At 49.8% G+C, this 27,811-nt stretch overlaps 1 protein-coding gene across 7 annotated transcripts in view; it reads right to left on the reverse strand.

Annotated features, from left to right (window-relative positions):
- The window catches only part of LARGE1 (LARGE xylosyl- and glucuronyltransferase 1), a 493,033-nt gene that overhangs the window by 352,459 nt on the left and 112,763 nt on the right, over window positions 1–27,811 (reverse strand). For 6 of the 7 annotated variants that reach the window (XM_079141602.1, XM_079141604.1, XM_079141608.1 and 3 more), the window contains one exon: window positions 14,086–14,273. In XM_079141602.1, coding sequence (XP_078997728.1) covers window positions 14,086–14,273 — 188 coding nt within the window. Of the gene's footprint in view, window positions 1–14,085; window positions 14,274–19,187; window positions 19,332–27,811 lie in introns of those variants that run through there. The other variant, XM_079141606.1, reaches the window with a different exon arrangement.

A 27,811-nucleotide genomic window follows, 5' to 3' on the forward strand; every position in this document is an offset into this window, starting at 1 on the left:
TACTGTGTCCTCTTGGCACCAGCGGCACAGATAGATCTGTCTGGGTAGCTATGCCATCCCAAGCCCCAGGACAAGACCTTAGCCTCTCCAGAATCAGCACAGGAGGAAACCTGCATAGGCTCTTGATTGTGAAGGAAGGGACAGAGGAGCGGGAGGGAGGCAGGAGGGAAGAGGCGGAGCACATGGTGGGTAAGTTCCCAGACACCCTGCACTTCATCTACAAGAGTGGAGTGATGCTGGTGCCCGTCCCCCAAGAGATGCGTTATAAAAAGCCAGGCAAGCGCTTACAATGGCACTCATGGCGAAGGCTCCTCCAGGGTAGCTCTTATTGTCCTGCGCTAAGGACAGAAGAACGGAATTGCATCGGAGCCTGAAGGAGTCCTGCAAGCTCACCTGGGATTGGAACAGGAGAAACAATGAAGGAACCACACGATTCGAGGGTCTCTGTCTGATTACTACCTGCCACGGAAGCACCTGGAAAGCAACGTGCAGCCTGGAGCAGGGGGTGGGCCACAGGGAAACAGCCTCCCTCCTGTTCACCCGAGCCCCTGAACGGGCCTACCTGCTAGAGACTGGGAGAAAGCCACGTAAAAATCCCGAAGATAGTCTCTCTGAGACCCTCATCCACCGCTTCATGCCACTCACCTCTGACTGTCTACCGGAAACATGAAATTAAGCCACAGGCGAGACACTTGTCTCTCCCCAGACTCATCTCCACGGTTGTGGGAATGCTCCTGTGGGCGCTCGTGACGCACCAGGCACCCTGATGTGCCCGTTTGTTTCTGGACTGGGGATCTGAAGAGTCCAGCAGCCCAAACTGCCCCAGGTCCCTCCGCAGCCAGCCAAGCAGAGCTCGCTGGGGGGCACGAGTCACAGAGCTGCTCCTTGGAAGGCCAAGGCGTGAGCCTGTGCTCAGAGCAGGCGACCCTCACCTGTCTGGAGGGCAGGACCCAGTCATCAACACGGACGGCCTGTGGTCCGAGACAAGCAGGAGATGTGGGTTCGAAAGGCAGGGATGGTGAGCAGGAGTCCGCTCGTCCTGGGGAAGTGCCTCCAGGACAGGCTGATTCCTACCCAGGCAATGACCAGAGTGCCCCAGGTCTACAGAGAAGGAACAGAAGGGAGCAGCCTCACACAGAGAAGAAAAGGCCATCTAGAAGCAGGCCACTTAAGAGGCAAGGGAACACTGAAGGGGCCACAGTAGAAGTGACTGCCTTCATTAAACCTTAGCTCTGCCCTTGCTAGCTCTCACTCCGTGAGCAAGGTATTGAACTTATGTGCCTCCATTTCCCCATCTGTGAAATGGGGACATCAATCCCAACCTTATAGGACAGTTCAGAGAAAGAAGAGAGACGACAGAAGTCAAGGATGCATAAAGAAGCTCCTCACAGTATTTAATTTCACCCTTACTCCTGCGTTTCCACACCCCCCGAGCACCTGCTCAGTTCCAGGTGCCAAAGATGAAGGATGCAGAGATAACCAAGGAGAGTGAGTGCAGCTGGCCCTCCATGTCAGCGTGATCCTCATCTGCAAATGCCACTAACTGCAGAACAAGAGCATGTACAGACCCCACTTTCTCGTCACTGTCCCCTAACAATACTGAGCAACAATTACCCGGCATCTACGTTGACTTATACAATAAGGCAGGACGTCTGCAGGTTACGGCAAACACTAAGCCGTTTTACATGCAGGACTGGAGAACAGGCAGATTTTACAGGGTGATCCTCGGACTAAGTCCCCAGAGATACCAAGACAACTGCACTCACCACCTGAATGTGTGGAATCAGAGTAGGTAATGACAACAGGGTGACTTCTCAACACTCGCAGCCCCCTCCCAAGCAATGCACATCTTTACTTGAGTCTCCACGAAAGCTCAGAAGAGCAGGTTCTATATGTCAAGGAAGTGCATCATAATACATGATTGACGGAAGTACAAACTGGAGAACTTGGTGTCAGGACAGATTTGACAAAGGAGACTAAGTGGAGGGCAAGCCTGCTACACCAGACAAACAATAGGTGCCCAATTAGTGCTGTTATTACCATGCAGATAGCTTCAGGAGCTCCAGAGAGTAGCTGTGATCAGCTACTCAGAGGCTTCATGTTATCTTGGTCAAACTTTCCAATTTAGCAAGAAAATAAAGATCACCTTGAGATACCCATTCAAAACACAGGTCCCAGGGCCGCTCCTGGTGGCACTGCACCCCACTCGGCAGACCTGAGCAGGACACTGCATCTTCATTTGTCATAGGTGTCCCCAGTGGTGATGCTGCATTTAAACAAATGTCCCAGGCAATTCTCAACATCTGGCAAATGTGGGAACCAGTGATCTAGACCCCTGTATAAGCAGGAGGAGGGGCCTCAAGTTCCTCTTCACTTTAAACAGCAGATGAAGCAAATTCAGACTGGAAGGAATAAGCTTCCCAGGAGGGGCCGGACAAGGAAGGAGAGGTCAGAGCCCAGGGCTCCTTTCCTACTGCCCAGGGCCTGCTCCTGAGCCACACGCCCCCTCCTCTGCTCTCCAGCCACCAGCAGGTGGAGGAAGGCACCAGACACCCTCCTGCTATTCCCTCTGCCCGACAGCTCCTTCTCCCCCGCACCAGCGAGGCTGCCCAGTCCACCGGATGGGAAGAGACTTCTGCTCTCGTGCTCACCAAGCCCACGGCCCCCTGCTGTGCTGCCATCTCACCCTGGTTCATTCCCCTTGCTGGGCTCACCCCCAATGAGCAGAGCATGAATCTCTACCACCCATCTCTCTGCATCCCCTGGAAAGCAGGGTCCGCGACAAGTGGGGACGCACTCGTGGTCAGAGCTGCACCCCCAGGGCCCGCGACGGTGCCTGTTTGTTCAGGGCTCGCATTCCAGGGTGCCACCCCACCCAACTGAACATGCCGTCAACGGGTGCAGGCAGGAGGCTTCCTGGCTGGGGCATCATCTCAAGCTTCAATCCCCATCTTGGCTGAGCTCCCGCCAGGGAATCCAGATTCCTGGGAAATGGGACATGGAGTGCCCTCTGCTGGAGCAAAAAAAAAAAGCCTAATAGCCATTATCTGAAGGCTCCACCCTAGAGAGAGGGGTCATCTTGGCCTGGCTGGGGCTCTTCTGCCCCCACTCCAAACATTCCACTCTGTTGGCTTCTTGAGTAGGGTTTTGCTTCTGAGAGCTCAGACAGCAAATCCAAAGCACAAAATCACACTGCACCTCCCTTTGGCGAGGCACGAGGGGCTGGCTTCTCATTGTCTTCGTAAAAACCCTGCCACCAAGGTAGCAGCACCCTTAATTTTAGAAGACACAATTTGGGATAAGAGAGGTTAAGAGACTCGGCTGAGGACACACAGCATTTAAAGGAAAGTCTGGGATCTAGAATCAGACGTGCTGATCAGCAAAGGCCCCCATCAGCAAATCTGTCAGGGAAGCCTACGTTACATCGGGGGATGGCCCCTTTCTACGCTGTCATTCTTTAAAGTGTGCAGGACTGGTCATTCACGTTTCTCCAAACTTGGCCACGCATTCCCCAGGCTCTGTAGGAGGACTGATGACCAGAGCTTCCGTGTGTCTCGGCGTCTCCTCTGCCCCTTTCTAAGGCCTGGGGAAGGCTGCAAATGCCTGGAAATACACGTGGATACAAAGGAACAGGTGTGGCCTGTCCAGTTGTTAGGCTCGGGTTCTTACCCCGTGACAAAAGAGAAGGGACAACAGCAGGAAGTGAGTGGCAACACGCCCTCTGGGCAGTGTCCAAGGCTGCCACCCAGATTGCTGAGGCTGCAGGCTGAGTGAGCTTGCAGTCCCCGGGCCTGTTTCCTCAGCTGCAAAGCCAAGGGCTTCTGGACCAGGTGGGTGACCTTTTGCACCCTTCCCAGGAGGCTTTCCTGGATTCTAGGAAAACACAAAAAGGAAGAAAAATGAAGAATCACTGAAGAACCACTGTGTGCAGCAGGTGGTTTAGCTGGCTTTTGTAACACCTGGGTGGGCCACACACATGCTCCTTTTTCATGGAGGAAATACTGACCTGCAGGGATGAGTAACTTGCCTGTTGTCACCTTGTGATTTAAATGGTGTGGCTAAAATTTAAACTCGGGCCTGCTTGTCCTTCAGGGGTGTGCCCACCTCACCGTGGCCCCCGCCCTACACGAAGTCCTTGTGTGGCGCTCCAAGGTCTTATCTGCTTAGGTTGTGAGCCTGCTGGCTGATTCTGAATATGTGTTCCTGCTCTTAATTGTATGAGTCTATGGCAGAAACAAAATGCAAATTGCATTACAGGACTAATCGAATTTTCTGCTTCTATTGGCTTATAATAATCCGGCGAGCCATAGAACATGGTCAGCCAAGACAGCCCTTGTCACTCATCCCAGGGTTTGCCTTGTCCTTGTCTAAAACTGGAGCATCTTGACTTTCGAGTGACCTCTCCCAGCTGTTTCTGTACCTGCAAGTTCCTGGGAGTCTGTAGTGCATCTTTTCAGACCAGGCCAGTTCCCTCCTTCCCTAGGTGGGTGGCCTCCGTCAAACAGCTTATCCTCCCCGAGACTCAGTTTCCCCATCTATAAAGTGAGGCACGTGTGAAGTTCTTTGTTGGAATAAATGCATTACTATATGCAAATCTCTAGCCCAGCACCAGGCAGAGTAAGTCAAAAGGTGCAAAGTCTGCGCCAGGCAAGGTCAACAAGAAATGCCATTAGACACCAGAAGGCCTGTCTTCTCCATTCTCCATATTCGACCACAGAGAAGGGGTGATGCAGGAAGGGACCAGGAAGGATAGACCCACTGACAGCTTCACGCACCGGGCAAAGGAATGGCTGCTACCCAGTTCCAGCTGATGGCTGATGGCTGCTGCAAGGAAATGAAGCTCTGGTTTTGCTAGACCTTTCTATTTTTTTAAGGAAATGAAAAGTCCTGCTTTGTATTGGCCATGTCCCAACATTTAACCATTAGCAAAGAATGAATAAATGGTAGATACGGTGGGAGGGCCATGCGCAGCAACACTGCTGGCCAGAGGCAGCCAGATGTGTTTCACAGGCCACACTGGAAGCAGCTCTTCCCTCTTCCAGCGTGGCTGGAGCTTCAACAGTGCATTTCCCGTATTGTCCACAACAGTTTTCTTTCTTTTTCCAAGCACAAGGATTTTATGCAGACGCACGTTTATTGACTAATGCAGATGGCAGTAGCCATATCCGCTCTGGCTTGATGTCTCTGACAAGCAATAATAATAGTGTCTTAAAATTAACTGAAACTATGTCATTGCTCCAGTCCCGGTAGAAATGCTGCTCTGGATGAAAACGCTCATTCAAAAGTAGAATTTGATGAACAAATTTCAGATCTTGAGGTCAATGTTCTGATCAAACCCTCCTACAGTGAATATCTGTCCAAACGGTGGAGTATATCAGGAAGGAAAAGAGGGCACAGAATTACATAGAAGCATTGAACATCAATCCCCAAAGAAAAGTTTCATGCTTAAGAAGCATTTGAATTTCAAAGTTAAACAGCAACATCAATTCATGAATCCCAAAGGTGAGTAAAATTCCTCTCATCTAAAAAGACTGCAAAACCTACCAAATCACTTCAAATTTAGCTACTTACTTAACTGCCTAGATTTGCATAGGCTTAAAAATTGGAATCACATATCCCAAAAAGTGAGATAATCCTCAGTGAACTACTTGGTGAGTTATCAGAAAGCGACACACCTGTACAGTCATCACACAGGTGAAAACATAAATCACTAACAGCAGCCCGAAGTCTTCCTCATGCCCGGCCCCAGTCTCCATGCTGCCCTTGCTCCCCCAGGGCTGTCCACCGTGTGGACTGTAGGGGCTTCCAGAAAGCTCACCTGGTTTTGAACTTGATGGAGTTAGAATCCCAGGATCTGTATGAGCTCAGGCCTCTGTTGCTCCACACTATATCTTCATTTTCCCTGATTCCAAGCACTGCACTCCATAAATATGAAACTATTTATTTATCTCAACACTCATGGACACTTTCTAATTTCCCACTTGTGTGCTACTATAACTAATGCTGGTGTGACCCTTCCAGGATGAGTCCTTGGTGTGTTTAGTCCTGTGTGGTGTGTCTCTAGGGAGAGAACTAGTGAGTCACGGAGCAGGCTTGGCATTTGCTTGGTCAAGCCACAGAGCTTTCCGAAGTAGTTATACCAATGGCTCTCTTTTAGTTAACGTGACACCTACTAACGTGTACCTATCCGATCATCAAAAGGCCTCTCTAAATTAAAGCATCCTTCTCCTTTTGTTAAATCGGTATCCAAACTAAATGAAATTGCCTTAAAAAGCAGGACTCCCAAGGAGCAGCAGTTCTGGATCTTTCTTTTTAGAAAACCTTAACCCACTATTGGTTGCTGATTAAATGCCTGTAATACACAAATTATTATGATACCAAATTCTATAAACAGTTCACAATGATACATCAGAATATGATGCCTTTTTCAGGAGATGGGAACTTTGCTGGACATTTAAGCATCAAATGATCAAAGATCTGCAAACTCCAGGCAGGATAAGATATTCACATGAGAAGTGGCTGGCACAACATCCCTCGCTTGTCCCTAAAGGACAGGAGTATGGACAGGGTGCAGGAGAAGGTGTCTGATCACCTCACATGGCAAAGCGGCTCTGCAGGTACAGTTCAACCCAGGATCTATGACAGCCTGCTCTCCTGGGTAATCTGGGAGGGCCCACATAACCATGCAGGTCCTTGTCAGAAGAGACTCACAGTCAAAGAGGGGGATGCGTGGACAGAAGCAGAGACTGAGTGAGGGCAGGATGCCACTCTGGGCCCTGGTGATGAGAAAGGAGCCAGGGGCAAAGGCTGTGGGCAACCTGAGAAGCCAAAACAGGTCAGAAGCTGGAGTCATCCCTGGGCCTCCAGAAGGAACCAGTCCCAGGGCACCCTGACTTCTGTGTAGGAAGGATGGTTTGGGACTTCTGACCTCTAAAAAATGTGGGTATTTCTTAAGATACTAAGATTATGGTGATTTATTACAACAACCCTAGGAAACTAAAACAGAATTTCCCCTTATTTGAGGGGAATGTGTTCTCAGACCCCCAGTGGATTCCTAGAACTGCAGGGAGCACCGAGCCCTGGGGATACTGTGCTTTTCTTGCACATACAGACACCGATTTAATGCCTTTTCCATCTGAATGAAGCACGCATCAGGCCCTGTGGCCATAACTTTTGCAGTTTTGAGGTGTGACAGCAAAATGAGCCCACATTTCTTCTTCCTTCTGTATAATTTCACAGAGAGAAGATTCATTCTTACTGCAGATATAAGCAAAGTCAGCATATGATTTTTTTTTCTTTTCCTGAAGTGGAGACTTTTCACCCTTTCACTTGAAGTACTTCACAGACTTTTTTGGCCTGTCCAAACTGGCAGCATCACTGATTTTGTACTTTGGGGCTGCTATTAAATAAAACAAGACTTACTTAAACACAAGCGCTGTGATATTTGAAACAGTCAATCTGATAATTGAGATAGTGATGAAGTGGCTAACGGGTGGGTAGCATATACAGCATGGATCCACTGGACAAAAGGATAATTTGTGTCCTGGGCCAAACAGAACAGACAGAGTGAAAGTTCAACATTCTACTCAGAAGGATGTGCAACTTAAAACTTATAAATTGTTAGCTGTGTGCAGTGCTGCCCAGCCATAATGCCAGCAGCTGGGGAGGATGAGGCAAGAGAATCACAAGCTGAAGGACTTGCTAAGCAAAACTTAGCAAGATCCTAAGCAACCTAGTGAGACCCTTTCTCAAAATAAAACAATAAAAAGGATGGGGGATGTGGTTCAGTGTAAATTGTCCCTGGGTTAAATTCCTAATACCAAAAAAAAAAAAAAGTGTAAATTGCTTATTTCCAGAACTTTCCATTGAATAGTGCCAGACTACAGTTGTCTATTAGTAACTGAACTGAGTAAAAGGGGGCACACTATTCAAGCGAGGTACTGAGATTTGTAAAAAACAGGTTCCCTGACTAAGCTCTTGCCATGGCTTCTTCAGGAGATTCAGTCTAGTGATATATGGGTCATTTTCTCTACTCTGCAGCATGGCCACTATTATTTTAAGATTGAAGACTGGGTAAAAGAAAAGCAGAGGTCATCCAAGCAACCACCTCACAACCAACGATGCTGAGTGGCTCCCCTGCCCTTTCAGATACCAAGACTTTCATGAGCTCTTCCTGGGCTCCTCAGGAAGGGTGCCGGCACGCACAGCCCCACTGTGCGCTGTGGCCCCAAAGCCATGACTCACTCTCAGGTTCACATCCACATTCTTTGTAAGACTTTGCTCAAGTTCAGCACTAACAGCTATTAAGCACTAACTAGAAGAGCACTTCATTTTTGATCCATTAAAAAAAAATCAATACAACTTTTATATTACACTTTCCATTTCATTTTGCATTTAGCATCTTGTGTTCTTACAGCCCATAATATCCTTATTAAGTCATACATTTAGACCATCGGCGGGAAGGCGGAAATGTGCTTGGCTGCCATCGCAGCTGCCACATAGCCTGGCCTTGGGGGAGGCTGAAACCCTAGCAAATTGTTCACTCTTGCCTTGTATAGTCTGAGTTCACAAAGCTTCTGGCACATTCTCTGGGCTGAGGAATGAAGGCAGTGAACACAAAGCTGGGGAATCAGTCCTGCGGGGACTAGTCCCCCTTGGATGAAATACACTCCTTCTCCCCTCTTCTCCTGCACCTGTACCTTGAGACCCTCAGAATAATAAAGCACATAAAGAGCTTTAGCTAAGAACTCCTTGGCCCTCAGTTCAACTCTCCACGTGGTCCGATGTCAGGACGCTTTGCTTTCTGTTGAAATTGATCACGATGACTCTTAAACACGTTCATTCCAAGAGCAGTGTGAGTTGACGGAACAGTGAGCCGTGGTTTCAGGAAAGACCCAGTGTGGGTACGAGCTGAAATCCATTCAGAAATTAACACTCTAAGCTTGCTCCTGGCGCTGACTTTAAACGCCTGGGACTTAGCATGCCCCGAAGACATCTGCTACCAAATAATACACACGCCCTCCCTGACCCGCCTCCCCCTCCACGGAGGCCTCTGCACCAGCTGGCTTAGAGTTGTCATGGGCAGCAGGTGTGAACACGGTGGCCAATGGCTTTGAAGCACCCACATGCTCACTCAGTAAGAGCGGAACTCCTCCCCTTGAAAAGACCTCAGATAAAACCCATCATCCCATGAGAAAAGGTGATTCAGCTGGAAAGGAACAGGCCTGGTCTCAATTCCAATGGAGGTGGGCTTGGTAGAATTCTCAAGTGCAGGAATTCACGTCACAACCCAAAAGGAAAGAGAGACTCTGGGCACCATGTCCCCGGGTCTCATGATCACGGATGCTCACGGCATCAGGAACCCTGACCTACCAGGTGTGCTTGCTCCCCTCAAGCAGGAGGGAAGCATCCCTCCAGATAATGTTTGGAAGGAAGAATCCTTTCCAGCAAATGATTAGCAAGGACCCATTTGTAGTGAAAGCTGAGGGGGTTGCTGGGATACAAGGATGAGCAAAACTGACCCTGATCGCAAGAAACTCGGGGCAAGTGGACATCAAGCCCATCACTGATGAGCGCTGGTTTCCACGTGGTCTGACATTAGGGAGAAATGACGTGGGACGTGGACACTGAAGATGGTGGCTGGAAGAAGGGTGGCAGCAGAAAGAACCATATGCAGGGAGAAGGAACACAGGGCCAGAACTGAAAGCAGAAGGCAGGAGTTTGCTGAGGCTCCGTAAGGCACCATAACCTGAGTGAAGACAGAAACAAGGGCTGGGAGGAGAGACTGCAAAAAACCCTGGGTGACGGCGAGGCGCTGCACCACATCCAGGAGGCCATCACGTGCACAGCGGGCAGGCCGGGCCAGGACAGCATGTTCATTCACTCCATCATCCGCTGAACAAACGTTTGGGACCAACTGTTCTCCAGACACTGCAGCAGGTGCAGGTGCAGAAAGAGGGACCCCAGCGTAAGGCCCCTTCCCTCCTGCTGTGTCCCACACATCAGTCCTGAAGGCAGGTGGCCAAGGAAATAAGAAAAGCAGAGTGCTGGGCGTGGGAAGGGGCGGGCAGCCCGGAGGAGAGCTGATGGAAGGAGGGGCGAGGCCTGAGGATCCGAGTCAGCCGGGCAGGACGCGGCAGAAGGGAACGGCGGGGGCCAGCGAGGGTTTCAGGGAAGGCAGAGCAGTGCGGGCCAGGCTCGGAAGGAGCCAGTGTGGCCTGGTAGAGGATGACAGAGGGACATCAGGAGATGCGAGGGGACAAGAAGCCCAGCAGGGCCATGAGCCAGCAACAGCAGAGGTGAAAGACAGACAGGAAAGACAGCTGCCAGAGGCCAAGACCAGGTGTGCCAGGACATGGCATCCAAGGGGTGCAGGAGGGAGGGGGAAGGAAGAGGAGTTCACAGTGCAGAGCAGAGGTCGGTGTGGCTGGGTGTTCACCGAGACACCGGAGGGGAAAAGGCAGGTTGGAGAAGAAATGGAGAAGGTGGGTCTAGGAACACAGAGATTCCAGCAAAAACATCGCTGATTAGCATCCTCCACCCACATGGACAAATGGCCCCAGGAACAGGATCTCACCGAGAGCAATCAGAAAAGGGCCTCTCACCTCAGGTCCAGGCCTGCTTCCCCTCGACCCTGGTCCCACACTCAGGACGAAGCACACACAGTGAGCCCATTCCCTCTCCTGTTACCCCACCCCACAGGCGGAGAAGCTTCTGGTGGTTACGATCACATCAGAGCTGAGAACCACAGCCTCGTTGGGGAAGGGAGCGCCCCGACACGTGGGCCTCATTTGTGGAACTTCATTCCACACTGAAGGAGGCGAAGGCCCAAGTCACTCAGCCACCTAGCTGCGCTGGTCCCCGGGCCTGCCTGGCCCGGTCACCATCAGGGCCCTCCCCTCCTATAGCACTGCTGCAGGTAACCCAACCCCGACCCTCTGTGCTGGCAGCATCTGCATCCCAGAGGGAAGGCGGGCTCTGCTCTCAGGAGACTGCTGAAATTAAACTGGGTTGGAAAAAAAAAGTAAACCCACGCACAGCGCAAGTAGTTTTCATCAATCCAGGCAGCAACTCGGTCCTTATTTACGGCTTCATCTGCCATGAAGCCAAAAACTCAAGGGTGTCAATAAATAGATCGCAACTCTGTGTTGCTCAACTGCAGAGAGGAAGCTCTCGATGGCCCTGTGGAGGGAAGGGCCCAGGTGCCCTGGCAATGTGCAGAGCACTCTGCGGGGGACGGCCTTTGCCTCCAGATGACCGCTCAGGCTCTTCTGAGTCCTGGGTCAGGTCACAGGGGCCATCCTGCGTGTTTGTCCCTATTGCTGGACTCCCTCCTGCAAAGCAGGACTCGTGTTGGTACATTTGTCCCCAGAGCGTCTCCCTTCCTCCAGGGCAGCTCGTTCTAGCTTTGGGCAGATGATCTTCCTTATGAGGACCTTGACCTCGGGCTTACCGCCACGTCCCTCCACAGTCTCAGGGGCCATCAGAGCAATGGTCAGCTCTCTCAGGCGACAGCCTCCGAATGCTTGCTGAGGCTGATCATGTGAGCCCTGAGCCCCGGCGTCTCCAGCGCCAGGGGCCCCGATTCTCTCTGCTGTTTTCGTGTGTAGCCAGGTCTGACTGGGCATTGTGGCTGACCTAGGCAAGCTGACCTGTCTCGATTGCTCTAACAGTGTGGAGTCCAGAAATAAAGGCAGCGGCCCAACTGTGGACTCCAGTATTTCCTCCATGCTCCCAATTTCCCATGATCTATCTGCCCATCTGGTGAATCACACATATTCAGTGAGCACAGTCATCCCAGCAGCCAGGGCCAGACCAGGAGCAGGAGGGCACCTGGGGTCTTTAAAATGGACGCCAAACCATGAACACAGCCAGTTACCAATTCCCCATCACCTGGCTCCCCTGCAAGCCCCTGCTCTCCGGGAACGCCTACTCTCTGCACTGAGAACCAACGCTCCCTCAGTCTCCCTTCATGTTTCAGGCAATTCCCTTCCCCTCACCCTGTGACCAAAGTTGTGACAGGTTTCAGTGTTCCCTCATTAGTCTCCACCAGCCACAGGACTGCGGTCAGTACTAGTGACTCAGGTTTTCCAGTCAGAAGCAATATTGGGCAACGATGAAGAAGTGTCCCTTTTCTCCTGGGATTAGTGGGATAATATGCAAACCTCAAACTGGTTCTATGTAGGAAAAGTCACCCTGAGAAAGCAAAGGAGAGACGAAGAACAGTCCCACAAAGGGACCTAGAAAGACCTGGCTACAAAAACATCATTTGAGCCGCTGGATCCAATCCTGCCTGATGCCTGAGCTATCGTCAGACTCACTAATTATATTAATCACCATAACCCCTTTTTGCCAAAACCAGTTTGGGCTGGGTTTCTGCCACTGACTACAAATCAAAATTCAACAACTTCCCTGCAGAAAGACCATCATGTGACACTCTGTCACAGTCCTTGCCAAAATCCCACACCTGGGTGAAGCCCCAGTCTACAGTATGGCATCTTAGAAAAACTTAGGCTCTTGGGACTCCATCCTGACTGGTTTGGAGGCCCCGGGCAGATCACCAAAGCTTATGTGCCCCACACTACCCATCTGTAAAACAGGGGTATTAACTAGGGTCTGTGTGGGGTCGTTGTGAAGAAAGACTGGGGTATGCGGTCCTCAGGACAAGGCCTGGTCCTAATAGGAGCTCACAACACCGGCTGTTCACGCTGTCAGCATTGGGCACTGCCACGGGTACTGTTCTGCCATGACAGTGAACACCAGTTTGGTTACCCTGCAGAGAGGCAGTGTGTCCTCCTATTACACCTGCACCAGCCCAGTGGCCTCAGACCTCTTTAGGAAGGCCTCCTTCTTGCCATCTTGAGGAGGAGGCTTCCTCCTGTCTCTTCTAAGATCAGCACCCCCCCCACGCGCCCTCTGATCCCTTTGAGAAGTCCCCCATCCACCACCCAGGCACAACCTATTCCATCTGGCTGCGCAGCTGACCAGTTCAGGCATGTAGCCAAGGGACTGGAACCGTGACAGAGGTGTGGTGCTGGGTCCCAGCACCGGGCTGGGAATCTCGCAACCTCCCTGCTGGGCGAGCACACAGCTCCACCTTGTTTACAGTCACTCCAGCTAACTCAAGGCAAATCTCAGAAAGTGAAGTGCAGCTCCTAATTAAAAGGTAGCCTTGAGCTGTCAATAAAATTATGCATAAAAGAAGTATTTAAAAACATAGTAGTGACTTCCTTGAGACAGATTTCCTTTGATTTTTCCCCCCTCATAATTCAAGTGTGGGGGTAAATAAAAAGAAAGTCTGCAGGTCAACACTGCCACTACCCGCCCCCCACAAAGCTGGGGCGCCATCTTTTAAACTAGGAACACTGCACTGAATTTGAAATGGCTGGCTGGAAAACACGTGCCTTGTCCTTCCTACTGACTTCTGGATAGTGCTGGGATTACCGTTTGTGTGCGTGTGTTTGGGGAGGGCCACTCTGTGGCAGCCCTGTGCTGGGCAACTGGGGATGTCGGATCATCTTTCATCCCCAGCTCCAACAGACCTCTCCCCCAGCAGCCAACTTCTCCAGCAGAACACGCACCGCCGTGTGCAGCAGCCATTTGTTAACCCCCGTCTCCTCACCAGCCCACGAGTGTCCAGAGCCCTGATCTCCCTATCTCAGCAGGAGGTCGAGCGCGGACATCAAACAACGTCAAAATGTGTGAAGAAATGAATGAACAGCTGGATGGCTGAATGGAACACCTGGTTCCCTGAAGAGCTGAGCTAATCTCCACGGTTCAGTCTCCCCACCATCGACCCAGGGAGCCATTTAACCCAAGAGGAGTTGGACTCAGTGTGCCCATGATCCCACCAGGGCATCGCGGGCATCTTGGTTTGTACTTGCTATTCTCCTTCTCCTCACACTGCTGACTTGACTGCCCCCCACCTACCTGTGCAACCCCAGGCAGGTCCTTTCCTGAGACCAGGCATCAATATTCTAGGCTTCTACCAAATGCCACCTTGTCATCTGATGGCCCCAAGGCTCCTCTGACAGCCTGTCTTCCCTTTCTTCCCTCCTTCCCTCTCACTCGGTCTTCCCTTCTTACCTTCGAAGCTCCCAGCAAACAAGTAAATCCAGGTGACGGCCGGGATACAGAGCAGAGTCAAAGAGGCAGCCAGGAATTTCCGTCTCCCTCTGCAGATTCCCAGCATCCTCTCAGAAGTGGCAATCCCTAATCCCAGCGCCGTGTCTCTGCCTGGAGCGTGAAGTCCTCGGCCTCCCTCATAATACTTTCTGAAAGGAAGAGCAAAGAGGAAGGGCTGAGTCCTTAGCGCTATAAATGGATGCAAACTGCAGAAGAGAAATATCCCACAGATCCTGGAAATAGTCCTCCTGGTCGATGACTTCCTGCTAATCTTCTATCACAAGAGATGACAGATGCTGCTGCAGTCTAACAACACTGAGGCAGTTAAATCCATAAATGAGGAACTCTGTAAGGGACCTCCCAGGTGGCATGTGTACATGTACCTTCCGACACAGGTTCAAGGAGCAGTTAAGTAGCACCTATTACCTACCAAGCACCAGCCAGCTGCTATGCTTTCAAAGACCAGAACATAGGTGGACGTCAAAGGGCGTAGCCTAATGAGACAGATCAAGGTAAGATGTCACGGGTACCCTAAGACTGTGACAATCAAGACTTCCACGGACCAATATGAAGAGCAGGTGCAGATGCTGACAGATTCCTGTGTGGTCAAGAGGGCAGATGTTCAGGTTCCAGGCAGAGGGGACCGTGAGGGGCACCTGAGGAGGTGCGAGGGCACAAGCAAGGGAAAGGAGCTGAGCTGGGTCACAGCATCCACCTGCACACACCTGGACCCCATCAGAGCTGACACCCAAACACAAGTCAGTGGAGATGCCCTCAGTAGCTTCTGCCTTCAAATGGAAGAAGAGCTGCATGCAGAGAAATGACTAGAATGTGCAGAGAAGAGACAGGAACAAATGGATAATCTCTAACCAGCCTGGAGAGGCACTGTCCTTAGGCCAGGGCAGAAGACTGGCCATGGTGTTTTCAAAGGAGAGAGGGGAGGTCAAGACGCAAGGAGCAAGAGCCAGGATCTTCCACCTGAATATGTGACCATAAATCATGTGACTTACGTGGAAATTGAGCCCACAGGCCACCAGAGCTCATCTCCACCCATCCCTAACAGAGATGTCACCTGGTGACAGCTGGAGAGCAAACCCACACAGAGTCCTTGACAGAGGAGAACCACCCACTGCAGACACGTATGGAATGTCACCAACTCCCAAAGAACAGCTGTCTGTGAAGTGACTGGCCTGGTGTCTCCCCCTAGATTCCTACAGTGCTTCTTCCTCCCCCAGGTGGGCTAGTGGAACCCCCGCCTCTCCCCACCAGCCTCGGAGTTTCCGAAAGACGGGTCTGGGTTTTCCCCACCCCATCCGATCTTCCTTGCATCCTGAGACTCTGCAGACAGCCTGTCACCTGCAGACTCCCGATAATCGTCTGTTAGGGGAATAAATGGAATCTAACCAGGGGCGACACTCTCAAGCTTCAGGAGTTTGTGTTCAGCAAGTTGCCAGCGACAAACACCTAATGGGGCCGATCTTGCCCGTCAATGCCGGGCTTTCTTCTCTACAGCCACTGGGACGGAATTTTCTAAATGGCCTTCTTTTGAAACAGATGAAAGACCACAGGGCTGGAGGGGCTGGACTAGAAAGGAAAACTGAAAAAGCAAAATCCTCTTGAACCAAGAATGTTGACTTGAGAGAAGTCTCCCCGAGGGAAGCTTTTCATGCTGAAGCTTGGGAAACAGACTCTGCACACACACTCCACAAGTCGCAGAGAATAAGAGCCACCGAGACACAAGACTCTTGGCAGAAGGGAGGGAGGGCAGCGGGGGGAGGGCAGTGCCGTTTGACAGATCCAGGTTCAAGTTCAGCTGCTGCATTCAGCTAGCTGGCTCCAGGTGGCCCTCATTTTATTCATCTATAAACTGAAGCAGGGCTATAGGTGAATTTAGGCTTTGCGGGAAAGAAGGATGGGAGCCAGACTCCCCTGAGTTCATGTTATTAATATTTAAATAACATTTTGAAAAATAACTCTTTAAGATACTTATTTCCCCGCTCTCTCCATCTGCAGAAGGTAATTTCAACTTGCACGATGTGTACAAAGTTTTAAAACAGTCTTCGGTGGTTTGCCTGTGGTGATAACTCTGGTATCTCAAATTAAACCCAGCAGGCAAAAAATATTCCTTCATGGATTTGGCTTTCCAGAGACACCTCTGTGTTCTAAAAACAGATTTTAAGGAAAATCCCAATTTATATCAAAAGTTACTCCAGGAAGTCAACATGGGAATCCACACAAGAAGAAGGACCAGGAGGTGAGCTGAATTCCACCCCGAAGGTGCCAATGCAGAAGCCTTATGAGGAAGGCCAGCCTCCACCCGGCTCCCCTCCATCCCTGCCAGGTAGATGGGAGATCCCTCACCTGCTATCCTAGGTGTCCCCAGGGGATCACTAAGCATGCCTGCCTCAACTCCAACATCCAACTTCCTGGCCACCCTCGTCAGTTAGAAACATCTGCCCCATCTGCCTTCTGCCATCTGCCTTCACCAATGGAATTCACGTTTATGAAGACAAGCCAGAAAACTCACCCTATCTGTTAAGACACAAGAACAGGATTCAAGGGTCAGCGACTGACAATCACAAGTACCCCCTCAGTCCAAAGTGATGAACTATACAGATGGGCTAATAGCTACATATGTATACATATCAAAAAAATGGATTAACATGTTGGAAGTTATCACTGGATATAGATTTGGAATAATTTCATGGTATATGAATATACATTTCCCAAAATTTATACAAGAAGCACGCATTGCTTTTATAATTTAAGACTATTTAAAAGCTTAAATCATTATGTCTGGTTATAAGGCTTGCAACTCAAAATACCTCAGCCCACACCCTGAGGTCTATCTGAATGAGCCTTAATTTACATGCTAGGTGCAGTGAGTCAACATCTGTGGTATCCTAATTGGGAACACGCCCTCCAGGGCTGTTGGTTGCCATTTAAAAGGCTCCAATCAGAAACCCACATTCCAAGCACCTGCCCCAGCTACCTGCCATCAACACCAGAGGCTGTCTTTGAATTAGCATCATGGACATTAGAAATGACTTTTTCATGGGGGTTCACTATGTGTGCACTGTAGACACACTGCACCTGAAGACGGTGCAAATGTCGGTGGAAAAAATAAATCTCAGAAAGGAAATGGCCCAAATACTTCAAATGGCCCAAATAAATCACTTAGGATACCAAAAGCATCCTTAGTGCATACAGTAACTGAAGGATTAGGGCCGCTGATCCTTACTGAAGATCTGATGAAGCCTGTCACTCACACCATGTCATCCATCCCTTCTACAAAGTGCTGCAACATTGCCTAACAGGGTGACCAGCCGGACCTCACTGAGGTTATTATGAAATGGGTCCTATCGCAGCAAACCCTCAACAGCTATTCATTTCTCATTATCGTTACGTGCATTATAACTATTAAGTCATCACCACTGCATGCCTTTACCCTGGCCATCCCCTCACCCCCTGGCCCTATACTGAATATCCTTCCTTCTCTCCTGGGGCTGGGGAACTTTCAAGTCCTTGCTGCTCCTGTGGGACTCTGGCAAGGACAGTTCTGGAGGCTCTGCTTCCCTGGGAGCCTAGAGTCCACCTGAGCACATGCCGAATCACTTCACTGTCCTCCACATTTCCTGGGCAGTAGCTAAACTCTCTTCCTTACACTAGGACCCCTTAGATGCAAAGGATCCAGGTCTTTGGTGTTAGTGTTGAGGCCTCTCCCTGAGCCCAGCCTCTAAGTCCAAGGAAGGTTCACACTCACCCACCTGTGGAACCGAGAGCTCCAGCATGGCTGAGGTCCCGTGGAAACACAGAACCTCTGGCCTCCCTCCAGCCCCGCTGAATCAGAATCTGCACTGGTAAGAGGCCCCGGGTGATTCCCGCCCATCGTGTGATGGGGGAGAACGCTATACTAAAGCACTTAGCAGGCAACTGGTTAATGCACAAAGCTGGCCTGACACCACTCCTGAGCTCCCCCCACGCCCAGTGCAGGGACTGGCTGCCGAGTTAGAGCCCTTCCCATCCTCGACTGCGTTAAGTGCGTTTACCACAGCAGCCTTCCAGCAAGGGAAGCAGAGTTCCTCGAGGAAAAAGTACCATTTTCTAATCAAACAAAAGCGTCCCTTGGACTAGCACTGGCTCTGATGACCCACGCCCCAGCTTCCCATCAAAATCTCCTCTGACATTGGAACCACGATGGAAGAGCACCAAGACCACCACAGAGGGTGTTGTCCTCCCCACCTTAGAAAAGGGTGGAGAGAAACAAAGAGAAGCAAAGGACACTGACTTAGATCTCGGGAATCCTGGGACTCAAATTCTAGTACCGTTTTCTGTACAAATAGAAAACTGCTTCTTTGCTGCAGGATGCCTGTTGTACCACCCGGTCTCTCTGGTCAGTCCATAAACACCTTGCCCGGTGCACGCATGGCTGGTTTTTGCGTTATTGGCACAGTATCTGGCACGCAGGAGCTGATCAACCAACAGTGAGCCAGATGGACGACAAAGGCCCCACTGCTTAGTCACTCACTGTCCTTCCCTGTCCTTATCATGGTCATTTGGCGACTCCTGGCCACTCCCTCATTCTTGCGGACTTTAGTTTCCACCTCACATTCTCATAGTCTTCTTCCTCTCCATCCCAACTCCACCATAAAAATGGCCTACTCAAAACATCTGCCACTTCCCATGAACAAATCCACATTGGAGAACCTGTTATTAACAAACGCAGCAGAACATCAAGATTTTCACATCACGCCCCCAGCTCCCCCTCACCCCAAGGTCACCATCGTACCCGCATTTTACCACGCCCCCAGCTCCCCCTCACCCCAAGGTCACCATCGTACCCGCATTTCACTGCCTTTGAGAACCCCAATCCACTGGCCCTCCTCAGCACTCTGCAGGCAGGTCTAGGTTTTCTCTATTCTCTCTCTTGCTCAGCTTAGAAGCCACAGTTCATCATTAAACTCTCCCTCTGCAGGCACTCCGCCTCCCTCAGCCCTCCTTCTCTCCTGGAAAAATCCAAAGCTCCAAAAGAATGCCACCGTGCTTGTTCTCCATGGCTTTACCTTCCAAGTCAAATGAGGTGGGCCGTCTCACCGCAGGGCAGGCAGATTCCTTCCTCTGAGACACTTCTACAGTCAACTGCTCAGACGTGTACCATCTGACCTCCTGGATGTTTATTTCATACATCTTATTCCTCCTAACACGCCCTGGCAAATTCCAAGCATGTTCCAGGATTCAGTAGGAGATTCACAACTTTCTTCTCCCTAGGGGAGATTTCCCCAGGCCAAAGTCTTGCACATCACCTTCATGCGAGGACTACCATATTTATGTTTCTGGTTCTGGCCTCTCCATTGAGTTCCAGATACATCCACACAGAGGTCTCCTTCCTACACCCACTGGATAGATCCTCATGCACGCCAGACCTCACTTCTCATTTCCCCTTCCAAATGTGCTTCTGTCTAGACTGTTCCACCCCACAGAGGGTCACATCACTCACTCCACTGCTCAGGCCAGACACCTGGGAGTCAGTCTCAATTCCTTGCTTACCCTCCTCATCTTGTCCAGTTTGCACATGCTCAAACCGGCCATTTTTACCTCTAAAATATGCCTCTGATATATCTACTTCTCTCCGTTTCTGTGGTCACTGTAGGAACTGAAACCACCGTCATCTCATGTTTATGCCTACTGAGCGAGTCACCTAATTCAAGTCCTGAGTAAAATTATTCAGTGTTCCTCAACAGCTCTTAAAAGAAATCCAAACCCTGCATTGTCTGCAAGGTCCTGCCTGGCTTGCCCTGTGAGATCTCTCCAACATCACCTCTGGCCACTCTCCCTTTAGGTTTGTCTTACTCCAATCACACTGGCCCTTAAGCTTCTGGAATAGCCTTTGCAAATGTTTTCTTGATGCTGGAATGCTTCTTCCCCTGTTCTCTGCTTGATGGGGTGACAGATCCTGAAGGCTAACTGCTCACAGAACACTCCTCAGGCAACCCCATGCCTGAGGAGCAACCTCCCTCTTTGCCAGTCAGCAAGCTGGGTCATTTCCCTCACAGGACTCATCAAATTCCAAAATCACCCGATTATTTGATTGATTACATGCTGGATGGCTGCCGCACCCACCAGCTTTTAATCTTCACTGGGGCACAAACCATGACGGCTTGACACTCACTGCATACCAAGGCGCACAGAGAACAGTCCATGTGTGTCTGGGAATAAAGAGGCGGATGAGTGTGCCCTCCCGTACCTTGGGGTCACCCTAGTATTGTTTCAATAAGCCTTTTCTAATCGAAAGCATGCCAACTAGCTGCCTGATTGTCTAACATCTGGAATGTGAGAAAGGAAATCTGCTCAATGCTTCAAGAGGCTCCAGGCCCGGCGTTTCCTTCAGACACACCCTTGGGTGCATCAGAGGTCACCCGCGAGGCTCGATTTTGGTGACGCTCCCTCCTTGCCCGGCTCCATCGGGGAGAACACACAGGAAGACTTTGATGGCTGCTGCTGCATCTGAGCTACACGACGTGTGTCTCAGCACATTAGGCCTCACACGTCTCCCTCCTCTGACAGCCCTTGGCCTGTCAACCTGGCACACCCGATTGCTTTTTTTTCATTTGGAGAGTGGCACTTGGCCTTGGAGGCACTGTTTAAAAATTGAACATGTGAGCCCAAAGAGAAAAAGCCACATTCAATATGCTCAGAATGAACACTGAAAACTTGGAGTTCACTGTGTGGTGACAGCCGTGAGGTCCACTCCCGCCAGCCCGGTTGGTCTTGATCCTGCTGTGAAGTCCAGTTCTCTAGCTGCAGGAACACATGTCCTTTTGGTCTCAGAGACACTGTGATGTCACAGATCAAGGCAGCGGCCTCACCGGGGCCTCCAGCACGGTCTTCCTCCACCTATTTTCACTCAACTCTGTGGTTGGGACACGTTGCTGACCCCTGAGAGTTTTGCCTGTCTTCTCATGAAAAGTAAACTCCAAGGCACGGTCTGTATCCTGCATGGGACTCGCAGCATTTCCAAAGCCCTGGGAGTCCGGAGACCTGTTCAAGGATCAGCTCCGTACATCGTGGCTACAGGAGCCTGGCAAGTGGGTCAGAACCCAGGAGCCCCTTCTCAGCTTTGAGTGATGGCCCATGGTGATGTAAAGTGCAAGAGTCAAGGGACACCAAATGAAATCCAAAATATGACCAAATAAGAACCATGTGAGATATGGTAGCGTTCAAATGAAAATGAACCGATGGGATTTTAGCTGCTTATCCAATCAAATCCTAAGGATGGACAGACGTGATCAGCTCCTTGCTTTGACATCCACAAATCAGGTAGAAGAGGGAAGGGAACTAACAGATAGGGTGTGCCCTTGTTCTTGATAAAGGAAGAGCCACTAAAAAGGAGAAAACACTCCCACATCTGGGCAGCGGGAGGGGAACCGCCTGTGAACTCATCATGCGGTAAGTTACTGCTCTTCATAAATGGACCATATCTAAGTTTTAAAAAAGATCATTCTATGAAAAAAAAAAAAAAATATATATATATACAGTAGTATACCCTTACCCACACTTCTGCTTTCCAGAGGTAACTGAAACCATGGTCTGAAAATATTAAGAGGAAAACTTCACAAATAAAAAATTCCCAAATTTAAATTTTACACCACCTCAGTAGGGTGGTGAAATCTCATGCTGTCACATTCTACCATGCCCAAGATGTGTGTGAATCATCCCTTTGTCCAGAGTATCCATGTAGTATATGCTACCCACCTGTTGGTCACTTAGTAGCCCTCTCGGTTATCAAATGGACTGTCAGAGTATTGCAGTACTTAGGTTCAAGTAACCCTTAAGTAGTAGCCAAGCCTAAGTCACAATGACCATGTCATTCACCTCACTTCGTCTCATAACGCAGCCACCGTATCCTCTTACATCATCACAAGGGTGACTACAGAACCATATTTTGAGATTCAGAGAGACCACATTCACATAACTTTTATTACAGTACATTGCTATAATGGTTCTGTTATTATTTGTTATTATTATTCATCTATTACAGAGCCTTATTTATAAATTATATTTTATCATCATTATAGGTACACAGGAAAAAAGAATGTTATATAGGGTTTGGTACTACCCATGATTTCAGGCATTCACTGGAGGTTTTGAAATGTAATCCCTGCAGATTAGGTAGGACAACTAACACCACGAAATGATTCTCTCATGAAAAACCAATATTCCTTGAACAAGACAACGGGTAGTGTAATAAAACTCATTCGGTTCACCATCGCCACCTTTAAAAAAGGTAAAAATAAAGAGAAATTAATTTTAATCATAAATTTTACTACACTTAGTATATCCCAAATATTAGCTTTTTAATATACGATCAACACAATCTTTTTCCCACACCCAGTCATTGATATTGAAGTGTCTCTTACACTAACAGCACATCTCTTTTGTAACTAGCCCCGTTTCAAGCGTTCAAGTGCTGTGTCTAGTGGCCTCATTGTGGGAATGTGCAGGTTTAAATATTTCAGACTCCACATTGTGCTGTTCAGGGATGGACGTTCAACTCTAGGCTTGAGAACTGAACCGAATGGAGGAAGAGGACCCAGGAGCCTCTGTAGTAAGGCAGGCTGGACAAATAGCAAGGGCAGGAGGAACTGGATTTAGCTGGATGAGAGAGTTCTTAGAAAAGAGGAGCTCACCGCGCAACCAGGATACCCAGGTGCCTACGGACACGTTCACATGGCCTAACTCACTCAGTCTGCACGACCCATCGTGAGACTGCACTGGATACAAAAGGGCACAGAGGCTCAAAGAGGTGAAGAGGCAAGTCACACAGTTCAAAAGGATGGCCCTGGAATAAAGCCCAAGGCTCCGACTTCCAATCAGTGTGCTGTCCTCCGTATGGCAACTAAGGCCTCCGAGGCCTGACCCCTGCTGACCTCTGCTTTCCAGCCTCACGTCCCAGCGTGGCCTCGATCACACCTCTCCACCCGGGAGCGGCACACGTGTGAAGGACCTGCATGACTCCGTGCAGCCCCAACGGTCCACCTCTCGTCTAACCTCAGGCTTCCTCCACACCTAGCCACTCTGCAACAATGGCCGGTACTGCAAAAGGCCAGCCAGCACCGAGGACTGCGGCAGGGTCTCCGGGCTTCTGCTCTCTGGGTCCCAAGGCCTTTGCAGATCTTACATACGTATGTTGGGTCGCAAGTGGTGCAAAGAAGGCAGCGGCTTTGGCACCGTGTCTCCGCCCCCTGCCACTCATCTCAGTCTACTGGGAATCCTCGATTCCAGTGCTCGGCCAGGGGCTGGGAATTCAGAAATGGATGTGGCAGGGTCTCCGACCTCCAGCAGTCTCAAGAGACTGTAAGGGACAGACAGACACATATATAAGTCAGGGTCAGGGGAGACAAGGCTCTCTGAAGAAACCATCGGAGCTGAGCCAAAGTGATTGACACGATTTCAAAAGGCCAAGAGAGAAAAGGCAGAGGAAAGCTGGAGGAGCAGCCCCGGGGCGGGCCCAGAAGCAGGGACAGCGCTGAGCACTCAGGCCTAGAGAGAGGGTGTGGAGAACCTTCAGTCAGATAGCCAGGGCCAGGAGAACCACATGGGCCCGAACACTAAGCAAAGCACTTGAACTTGGTCCTATGGCCCCTGGGCAGCTCCAGAAGATTCTGGAGCACAAAAGAAGGTGTCTGTGTTTAAGAAAACAACAGCAATGTGAGGACTGGATTGGGCAGAAGAGAAAGCACAGGCTCGGAGCCCGCACTGAAGACTCCTGGCGGGGCCCTCCCAGAGAGTCGTGCCCTATTTTTGGAACAGTCCCTGTCAAAGCAGACCCAGTCCATAGGTGGGCAGCACAGTGCAGAGGGACAGGACCTCTAGCTGCAGGAGTCTGGGTGTGTTAAAGTAATACCCTCCTTCTTGGGCGGGGATTGGCTTGGGGTTGGCCTGAGACACAGTTCTGGTCACGAGCTGTGAAAATGTGAGTCATCAGTCTCCAAACCCACAGGAGAGAGGGTCAGGAAGGCATTCCCGGCTCAAGTAGGGCTCTTATTTGTTTTAGGTCATAGAAAAAGTCTAAGGGCAACGCACACACTGGTTTGGATGTGAGGCGTCCCCCAAAACTCACGTGTGAGACAATGCAAGAAGGTTCGGAGGAGAAATGAGTGGGTTGCGAGAGTCTTAACCCAATCAGTGAATAATCACCTGATGAGGTTAACTGAGCAGTAGCTGAAGGCAGGTGAGGAGTGGCTAGAGGATGGGGGTCACTGGGGGTGTGACTTGCAGGTATTTTGTATCTGGAGCATAGAGTCTCTCTCTCTCTGCTTCCTGCTCATCCTATGAGCTGTTTCCCTCTGCCACGCTCTCCTGCCATGATGTCCTGCCTCACCACCAGCCCAGGAGAATGGAGCCAGCTGTCTATGGACTGAGACCTCTGAAACGGAGAGCCTTCAAATAAACTGTTCCTCCTCTATGATTGTTTTGGTCAGATCTTTCAGTTGCAGCAGCGAGAAAGCTGACTAAAACACACACGGAGGCCAAGGGTGCCCTGATTTCCAGGACCTTCAGTTACTCTGGTGATGGCCTCCACAGGAACACCCTTTACCCATGTCAGTGTTCCCCTGATTTGGGCCACTTTCATGACCTCAGGACTGAGCGTGGCTTTCTTATGATCGAGGTGAAATCCATAGAACCGAGAATGAATCCCTTCAGTGTACAATCCAGCAGTATGTAGCACACGCACCACGTTATGCAAACAACATCTTTAGCTCCAAAAAACATTTTATCATGCCAAGAAAAAGCCCTCAGCCACTCCCCACTTCCCTAGCTCTCGTCCCTGGAAACCACCAGCTTGCTTGCAGTCTCTGTGGACTTACTAACTCTGGATGTTCTGTGTGAGCACAATGACACAAGATGTGGCCTCGTCTGCCTGGCTTCTTTCACGCAGCTGACGTGCGGGGGTGTCACGTTCTAGCATGGATCAGCACAGCGTTCCTTATGTCTGAACATCCATCAGGTGAGGCTACACCTGGGGTGTCGCCACCTGTGGGCAGTGGGCTTCAGTGCTGCTAGGGACACTGCACAGCAACCTGGTTGAGAAGAGTGACTTTTCCCCAGGTTCTCTAAATCCCTTTGCTCCACACATGCAGACTTTATCTTGGCTGCTATGGATGACTTTAAACTTCTAGAACTAGTTATATAAGGAGCTCAAGGAATAGTGGCTATTTGGCACCTGTTATAGGTCTGGCTCTGGGCACTTGACAACATTTACATTCATTTAATCTGCCCAGAACTTTAGTGTTGTGTATCATTATTCCCCTGGAGAGATCAGATAACCATGGCTCACTGTGGGCTGAATAACAAATACCCCACATGTAACACACATCGTATGGGATAGAACCAGGATTAACCATGGTAAAAATTGCCCAGCGTATCATCCGGTATGCAGTATTAATTGATCAAGTACTGCATGGTAGTTTATTCTGTCCTTCTTCCCTATCTCACAATTAATTATCCCCCAGTGGTATTGACTGCTTGTTGAGCGACTGTATTAGTTTGCTAGCTCTGCTATAACAAAGGACCACAAACTGGGTGGCTGAAATAGCAGAGGCTGGTCGCATAGTGCTGGATGCTAGTTCAAGATCATGGCGTGTGACGAAGGTGTGTCTCTTTGCAGGTGCAAGGTGCAGGCCTCCTTCCTAGCTTCTGGTAATTGCTTGGCTTATGCCAGCACAACTCTCTCCCCACGTGGTATTCTTTCTATGCATGTCTGTGTCCAAATGTAAAAGCCCAAGGTCCTACCAGACCAAGTGCCTGACCCAATCCAAAATGACCCTCATGTTAACAAGCAACATCTGCAGCAAAACTGTCTCAGAATAAAGTCACATTCTGAGGACTGAGGGTCAGGACTTCGACATATAAATGTGGGGGCCTGAGGGGGTGCAGTTCAACCTGCAATAGTTACCTGCACCATCAGGCAAAAGGCATCCAGAGTCAGGAAGAGGCATTTCAGTTCCAAAGGTAGCCAGTGGCTAGAGACCACCTGACAAGAGAGGCAGGACTGATTCCAGGCAGCTGAAGGCGGACAGGATGGCCTTGAAATTTCTCTAAATCGCCTTCACCTTTCTAAAGGATGTGAAAGAAGATGAAGCTGGGCTTCAGGAACCGAACCCGAAATTCACTCTCTGACCCGGCTGGACACTCACCTCTCCAGACTTCAGCTCCTAATTAAGGCAAGCATGCACTCAACAAACTCGTCTCCAGCACCTGAATCACAGGATCTGCTCATCCATTCCAGCGCCTGTCTGGAGATACACATCCCTCATCTGCAGCGGGGCAGAACCTTTCCCGGCTCTGAACAATCTCTTGTTTTCCTAGCTCTGGGAGAGAACTCTGAACTGCCATCTTCACAGGCAGAGATTAAATCCCAGGCACCCAGGCTTCCATAAAATTCAAATTGTTCAGATTTATCTCACTCACATTGCACATCAGACAGACGCCGCAAATAAAGTAAACAGTGGAGTTAATAAGTGCTAGTTCATTAGTTGTGGGAGTCTCAGCAGAACCCAATAGCTGTGATAACACACAAAGCTGTCCCCGTCTTGGAAGTCAAGCTAAATGCATTCCATTTTTATCACCCGATTCATAACCTGGCTGTCTGGCTTTAAGAATCAATAGCCCGGTGATTTTGGTATCCAATAAATTTGTCTTAGTTTGGACATTTTTTTCATTTCCCGGGCAACTCGAAAAGGACAGGATAAGGTAAATTGTTGGTCTCACAGCATTTGTTTTCGAAATCTGTCCCTTCACACTGATGGATTCCAGAAACTAAGATGGCAAGGAGGAAAAGAAACAGACATCAGAGGCCCCATCCAAAGATCAAGAGAGCATCCAGCTGGGATCATTTGGGACAACTCATTGAGCAGATCGCACAGGAGCAAACGGCAACTGGTCTACCCCGGGTGAGCCCTCATTCACCCAGCAGAGACTATTTATCTGGTACTTCCTACGTGCCAGACCCTGTACTCAGTGACTCACAAAAACTACTCATCAGTCTTTGTGGGACAGCTGCCTGGAATGGCATCACTGTGTTCTGCAAGCACACACACACACAAATACACACACAATATATCCACTTCCATACTCAGGCAGAGCACTGAAACCAAAGCTTTGTGGATAGGAGACAGCAGCAAGGAGAACCAGTACCTGCTGGAAGCTAATCATGCACACACAGACTCAAGGTCCCTGCTTTCACACCTGGAGAGAGTGTGGGCAGGAGGCGCTTCTCCAAGACAATACTGAAGGGGAAACTGAGGCTCAGACACAGCAATGAGCTGCCTCCAGTTACCTAGGGAGCAAAGCATGGAAGGAAGTCAGGTTCTCAGTTCATGATACTTCAGTTTTATCTTCATTGTCACCATCAAATCAACTCATAAAAAATATATGTATTAAGGGCCAAAATATGAGAAGATTCATAGTCCAAAAGCATTCAACACGAGAAGGGAAATACCTGTCAAGAATTTCCAAGTCCACATCCACGGAGACATAATGTGCTTACCAGGATCCAGGGGTAGAGGAGGATGGGGACAATTGCTAGTGAGGAAGGGGCTCCTTTGGGGGGGGGGGGGGTCAGGAAAATGCTCTGGAATTAGTGGTAACAATCCTAATACAACCTGGGAATAGATTAACTACACTG

The sequence above is a fragment of the Sciurus vulgaris genome (genome assembly GCF_902686455.1).
Source record: "Sciurus vulgaris genome assembly, chromosome: 5".
NCBI classification, from domain to species: domain Eukaryota; kingdom Metazoa; phylum Chordata; class Mammalia; order Rodentia; family Sciuridae; genus Sciurus; species Sciurus vulgaris.